Source organism: Camellia sinensis, chromosome 4 (genome assembly GCF_055761805.1).
Source record: "Camellia sinensis isolate YWXY chromosome 4, ASM5576180v1, whole genome shotgun sequence".
In the NCBI taxonomy this organism is placed as follows: domain Eukaryota; kingdom Viridiplantae; phylum Streptophyta; class Magnoliopsida; order Ericales; family Theaceae; genus Camellia; species Camellia sinensis.
In genome coordinates this window covers 168,021,356-168,028,981 of record NC_138964.1, presented here as the reverse complement: position 1 = coordinate 168,028,981, position 7,626 = coordinate 168,021,356, and the positions used below count along the sequence as shown (strand labels likewise).

The 7,626-nt window shown below is 35.1% G+C and overlaps 1 protein-coding gene across 1 annotated transcript; it reads left to right on the top strand.

Moving 5' to 3' along the window:
• Positions 1-4,975: 4,975 nt before the first annotated feature.
• Positions 4,976-7,298, top strand: LOC114314191 (uncharacterized). Its single transcript, XM_082923831.1, has 5 exons — positions 4,976-4,984; positions 5,056-5,667; positions 5,824-5,972; positions 6,347-6,477; positions 6,571-7,298. Exons 1-5 carry the CDS (start codon positions 4,976-4,978, stop codon positions 7,296-7,298), a joined length of 1,629 nt encoding a protein of 542 aa, XP_082779957.1.
• The last annotated feature ends 328 nt before the right edge of the window (positions 7,299-7,626 follow it).

Sequence of the window (7,626 nt, the reverse complement as noted above, 5' to 3'; positions counted from 1 at the left end):
CCCTTATTATTTGCTAATCTGTTCATAGGCTTTTGGTAATCCACGGATTACTGGCCAGTTACGGTGCTAAACCTACAGGGGCAGGTTTGGGTTGTGACATGCTCAATGTCCACTGCTCTTATCTTTGTGACCAACTTGCTGATATTCCATTTCATAAACCTCAGAAATCCATCTCCACAATCTGCTTGTATCAAGTTGGTGTGCTCACATATCCAAAACTGTGTGACCATGGGTTAAAAACATTAGCTGTAAAATTTTTTCAAAACAAATAAACGTGCCAAAACTACCAAACAAAATCAAAATTATATTGTGGGAAAAACAAAAAAACAGAGCACTTACAAGTAGGGCAGTAACACATCCAGTAACTTTCTTAGGCTTAGAGTAAAATCCCTTAATTGACTCCATCAAAGTTGTGCAGATTGCTCTAGCCCAATCATATGCCTTCATGTTCTCTAGATCCTCTACAACCCGGACGAACCCCCATCCCACGGTCTCGCCTGAAGTAGCAAAGAATAACTTCCCACACAAGTACAAACATAGTAACTTTGCTACATCCTGGTGATCCTGAGTAGTGTTCCCGGGTAATACCTTCATTAACAGTTCCTTAATGGTCTTCAAGTTTATGCGTGCTATTTTGGGACACTTTCGTTGGATGAAGTCAGCCGGGAGTCTTGGCCCATGTGACACATCTAAACTCTTCTTACCACCCTGAATTCCAAATATTAGTTACATATCGATGCTTGTCAACTCAATGTGTTTACCACTAATCATGAAAGCCGACTTCTCTGGAACAAATGTCTGAATGATCCTCATTACAATGTCATTGCATTTTTGGAATTCATGTTGGTTTAGATCTGTTTTTCGCATCGCATCCAACAGCAACCAGAACGGTGTTTTCTGAAGATGTTGCAAATGCTCGTCTTTCAGTTTTGACGCTCCCACCAGCTTCACAATTCCAGCAATGTTAGAATGGTAGCAAAATGTTGGTTGTTTGTTCAGTCGTTGTTGAGGCTCATATTTCAGCTTCTTTCTTTTTCGGGCACTGCTTTGCCCTAATGCGTTCACATTCTGTGACAGAGTTTGAGACCGCCGTCTTTTACCAGTTGTAGTCCCTTCACTGTTGCTCACTTTCGCCTTGCAGCCTTTTTGTGGTGTACCTTTAATTGTGCCTCCTGAAAAAAAATGCCACCAAAAATTCACATTTCATATACATGCAAGATTCCACTGATAATGTATGTGAATATGTAATTTAATAGCAATACGTAACATTGCATGTCAGTATGTTCGTGATGTGACTAGTGTGGCTGAGAAGTACTTGACGTAATTGTGACAAATTACGCGCCCACATTCACGGCCATGGTTTCAATTGTAACTGAGAAGTATTTGACGTAACTGTGACAAATTACGTGCACACATTCACGGCCATGGTTCCAAATGTGACTGAGAAGTACTTGACGTAATTGTGACTAATGTCACATTCACAGTTCAAACATGTAATATTTGCCCCGGAAATTCCCAAAAAACATTATAACGAAATTTACTATCACACAACTTAGTAATTTAAAACTAATTTCGCACCCACATGCACGACCATGATTCAAAAAATAAAGATGATGTGTTACTTGAAGCTTGTCAACGAAAACTACTATCAAAACAAACGTAACCTCTTCATATGCTTACATCAAATCACAACCACACAACCTAATTCATGTTACATTTTTTGTTTCTCTCCATGCCACAATCTACAAACACTGTCACTCGAATATTTGACAAATTCACAAACATGCAAGCAGATCAAAATACGACGTGGCACCAGCCACGTCCATTAACTTACTCGTATATTTGAGTGACAACAACCAAACGACATCGTACCACAATGTGGCACTGTACACACAGTCCAACTTACATGTGCTTCCACTCACATCCGACACTAATTTCATATTGGGCCACAATCACATTCATTAACTGTACAACACACAACACCAAGATGTGGCATCATTCACATTCAACAACTGGTTTTAAAAAGTTAAGGCGCAAACCAAACGACATCGTACCACAACAAGAAACCCCCAAAATAGTCTACCAAACCCAATATTATGCTCGGATCGGAAAAAAAACAAATAAAATCAATTAATGAATGTGACTGTGACCCCCAAAATAGTCTAGCAAACCCAATACAACAATGAATCAAGCATAAATCACCCACACTGGTCAACCCGCAGAGGCTCCATCGTACAACCCCAACATACATACTATTTCCAATTCAGAAATTGTAAAATCAATTATTCATCACAATTCTCACAAAACATACAAATAACAAAGCAGATTACGACTGAAGGTCACATAAACCCTAGTTTTGGGTTGTTAATAAAAATCAAATAAATTAACATTGCGAAACAGGGGCAAATCCACACTTACGTTTCGGAGTCATCATTTCTCCTTTTCACCGTAAACGGTAACCGTTATCACCTTTCCCTCGAACATCTCCGTCGAATCGCTCCCCTTCTCCTGTTCGTGGTGAGTTTCGAAATGTTAACAATTGAATCAGCCGTTTACATTAGCCTAAAGGCACAAAACATATCTACTTCTTTTTAACCCCTATAATTTTGCCAAACTAATCCTTTGATTTCCACAAATAACGTGTTTTTTGAATTTCAAAATTAATGTATATGGATATGATATTAACATCTATTATTAAGGGTAAATGTGTCAAGTAACTTCCCATAGGACTTATGAGAATATAAGTTTTTACTTAGGACTTAACATAGCATAAGTGTCTGAAATAGGACTTATAAATAAGTCTTCCATATTTTTAATTTATTTTTCTTTTATAAAAAAAATAAAATAAAATTTTTTTAACTTAAAGACTAAAGATTTTTAAAAAAGTTTAATAAAAATAAAAATAAGAAAGAAAAGAAAAAACAAACTCCAAACACCTACTATGACCACTTTCTCTCTATTGTGGGAATTTGGAGATCCTCCTGTGCCTTTGGGTAGGCACAACCGGCTACTGAGCTTCTTTATGGAGTATCGTTTTGAGTCTCTTTCAATAATTTGAACTGTTCATATTGTTGGGGTCGTCGAGTAAATCATCTATGCAAAAAATCAAATTCATTAGATATCTACTAAGGATGTTTGCAGTTCAGTTGCAGCCAGAAAATCTCCAATCCACCATCCGTCTGCTGGATTGGCGGATTGGAAAAAATCAATCCACATTCGCCCATTAGATTGACAGATGTGGATTGAGCGGATTGACAGATGGTTGCGAATCGGTTTGGCGGTTTAAACTTTTACAAATTTTAAACATAATACAACAACTTGTCAACATTTTTTTTAATAACAATCCAACTCAATATAACTAAAAGATTATCAAGTAAATTGCCAAATACCAATAATAAATATGTATAAAAAAATCATGCATTATCCAAACTATTTCATTACTTTTTATTTATTTAAAAACTAGTTAATTTGATTTAATTTTTTTTAAATGACAAAATTATGCCTTATATATTTCACACAAAAATACCAAATATCAACACTTACTATTTAATAAAAGGATTTTCAGATTGAAAACAAATTGAAAACACAACAAAATATCTAAACTTTTTTCAATTGAACATACAAACAGAATATCTAAATAAATTGAAAACACAAAGTCCTACAAATTATTAGACGTGTTCGCGGTTTGACGATTCGGTTGTGACCAAAGAAACCTCAAATCTGCCATCCGTCCAAAACTAAGTGGATTGGAAAAAAATCAATCCGCAATCGTCCGCTTGTTATCATGCATTCGTCTAAAATGATGCAGATTAGTTTGGTTCGGTTCGGTCGGATCAGAATATCCGCTGTTCACCCCTAATAATCTATAACCCTATAATCAAAGCACATTTGTTTTTATAAAAATTAACGATTAACTTTCATAAATTTTTAAAAACAATTAAGACCTAATCATGGGGTCATGAATATTCGATTACCTTGATTTTTTACATAGATAGTATTTTTAACGAACCCTACAATATAAATAGTTCAGATTATTAAAAGAATACTCAGGATGACTGCCCACAAAGGGGCATAGCAGGCTGTTATGCCAAGAAATTCTATTTTCACACACATGATTAACTCAGGGCACACACTTAATGAATTATTAATTTAATGAAAATTATATCTTAAATAAAAATTACTATAATAGACATCCAGCAACACCCATAATATTATATAAAAAATTCTCTGTACATATCTTTTAGGAACAAAAAAAATCCCAATATACACCTTTTGAATTAAAAAAATTAAACCCTAATTTTTTCATTGTTATCACTTTGCTTGTTACACACTCTATACTCATCCATTACTTGCAAATCAGTAAAATCTTTCATATTGTTTTAATATCTAGGTTTATACTCTACTAGTTACATCATTTAATTATTAGTTTCACATTTTTTACTTGATTTTGATATAGAAGAGTTGCAAACCTATCGAAGTTCAAACTCAAGCAAAAATATATTTGATGACAACAAAATCAGTACTGAAAATGTTAGTTTTTTCGTGTAGTAATTTTTATTTTATTTTTTGCATTTTTTAGTCGGATAGTCAGTGTGAAATTTTATCAAAATATTCGGAAATCAACTTCCGAAATAATAGTCATATTTCGATATACAAGTTCTGAATTTATGATATTTTTCAATACTTAGATTTTGAGATTTGAAATTTATTTTAGTTTTAAAGTGCTGAATTTTATAATTTTTTTCGGCCATATAGTGTCGAATTTTTTTATTTATTTTTGTCTCTGTAATGCCGAATTATTTCATTATTTTTAGCTCTGTAGTGCTGAATTATTCTATTATGTTCAGCTCTGTACAACTAAATAAAATTGTTTTCCTTCCCTTCTCAGATGGCATCCACTGAAGAAATTAAGGTTCGATTGGATATTACGGTGGATTGTACCAGTCATTTTACTGCTAAATAGGAAAACTTTAATATGAAATTCGTAAGTTCATAATTTTTATTAATTTGTTTGTTTAGTTTGTTCTTATGAAAATTGTGTGACATTATATATAGGTTTTCGACAGCAAAGATGAATTGCTCATTTGGGTACGTGATATTGGAAGGACAAATGGCTTTGTTATTGTTATAAGGACGTCGGATTATGGTGGCGGTCGCAAGAGACCAAGAATTTATCTTGCTTGTGAGCGGAGTGGAAAGTATAGATCGCGTAAAAAGTTGAAAGATGACTCAAAAGACTTACTGAAACAAACTGGTACGAAGAAGTGCGAATGTCCATTTGATTTGAACGTATACAAGTTGAAAACAAACGATAAATGGATATTGAATATAGTTTGTGGACTGCATAATCATCTAGCTACGGAACATCTCCAAGGACATTCATATACAGGGAGATTGTCAGCTAATAAAAAGTCGCTGTTAGTAGATATGTCAAAGAGCCTAGTAAGACCAAAAGAGATACTCATTACACTCAAACAGAGGGATGCCCTTAATATGAGCACAATGAAGACAGTTTACAATGTACGACATCGATATAGGGTTCTGCAGGAAGCTGGTAGATCCCAGATGCAACAACTGCTAGGTGAATTAGTGAAACATAAGTACATTGAGCGTCATCGATGTGAGGAAGGCTCTATGACTGTCACAGACTTTTTTTGGGCATATCTAGTGAGTTTGGATTTGCTTCGTACATTCCCTCGTGTGTTGATTATGGATTGCACATATAAGACGAATAGATATCAAATTCCTCTTCTTGAAATTGTGGGAGTAACATTAACTCATATGACATTCTCCGTAGCTATCTCATACTTGCAAATTGAGTAGGTTGATAATTATGCATGTGCGTTACAAACATTGCGTGATCTTATGGACGACAGCGTTTTACGTGAAGTCATTGTCACAGACAGAGAGCTTGTTTTGATGAATGCCATTGACAACACCTTTTCGAATGCTCGACATTTGTTATGTCGTTGGCATATTAATAAGAATGTATTAACGAAATGCAAGAAAATGTTTGAGACAAAAGAAAAATAGGACAAGTTTAACACTGCATGGAACTATTTGGTATTATCATCGACTGAAGAGGAATACAATGATCACCTTGCAATACTACATAAGGATTTTAGTAACTATTCAGAGGCAATCAAGTAGGTTACAATGAGTTGGTTGAATCTGTATCAAGAAAAATTCATTGTGGTATATACAAACATGTGTATGCATTTTGGCAATGTTACAACCAATCTGTAATATTTGTTTTTATTTTTTTGTTTTGTTTTTTTTCTTATAAATCATATTGTTATTTTTAATTATTATGCTTGACTATTTTTGTTTACATCCATATGAACAGGGTTGAGAGTGCTCATGCTAGATTGAAGAGGCAATTAGGTTCAAGTCAAACGACATTTGAGATTTCATTTGAAAAAATACATTGTCTACTTGAGTTGCAGCACATTCAAGTTAAAGCATCATTCGAGAAGAGTTTGACAATTGTGTAGCATCAATTCAAACCTTCTCAATTCAGAGAGCTCCGGGGTAATGTGTCTATTTGTACATTGAAGTACGTGTTGACAGAGAGTGAGAGAGCAAATTTAGTTGGAGTTGATGTTGCGGCATGTGGGTGTGTTCTTAGGCACACACATGGTTTATCTTGTGCTCACGAGATTGCAGATTACATGAGACAAGGCCATCCTATTCCACTCAGTAACATACATGTACATTGGACGCGACTTACTATATGTGTGCATAATCTGAAGGTTGAGAAATTGGAATTGTCTTGTATCGTAGAACTTGAGATGATTTTGAAGCGGTTCAATGAGTCTGCTATTGCCACGCAATTGGGTATGTTGAAGAAGTTGAGGGAAATTGCAAATCCAGCGAGCACTTTTGTTATTAAGCCTGCTGTGAAACCTAATCCACATCGAGGACATAAGAAAATTGATACATCTTGTCGTCGTAACCTGTGTGCATTTGAGTTGGTTGACGATGGCCATGATAGCCAGAGCACATTAGCTTACAGTCAGTCAAAGAAAAAGAGAGCTTCGAAAGTGTTTGATAAGAAGCGGAAAGTGAAGACAAAGACATATCGTAAAAGAACAAGTTTACCGAGTGCATATGCTGGTGACTTCCTGCCTATGTTAATACCATTCATAAAGTTGATGAAGGATGTAGATGGTGAAGAGAATTGTGGTTTTAGAGCTATTGCGGGTTTACTTGGTCTTGGAGAGAATGACTGGGTGCAAGTTAGGCGTGATCTGCTACTTGAATTGAATAATTATAGAGATGAATATGTCGTACGATAAGAGTCGGATGAGAGGGTTGAGGAGCTGACACATATCCTTGCATATTTTGAAGATAGCCCAGGCTTTGATTGTTGGATGACTATGCCTGACATGGGGTATCTTATTGCATCAATTTATAATGTAGTCTTGTACTACTTGTCATTGCAACAGTGTCTCAGTTTCTTGCCTTTGAGATCACCGCCAGTAACCCTGGCTGATCGTCGCGAGATTGCTATTTGTCAATGGAAATAATTTTGTGCAGGTATAAGTTATGAAAATAACGGTACATTGTTGTTTAATATATGTGTAATTGCAAATTTGATGGATTTGGTAAAGATATGTAAATTTT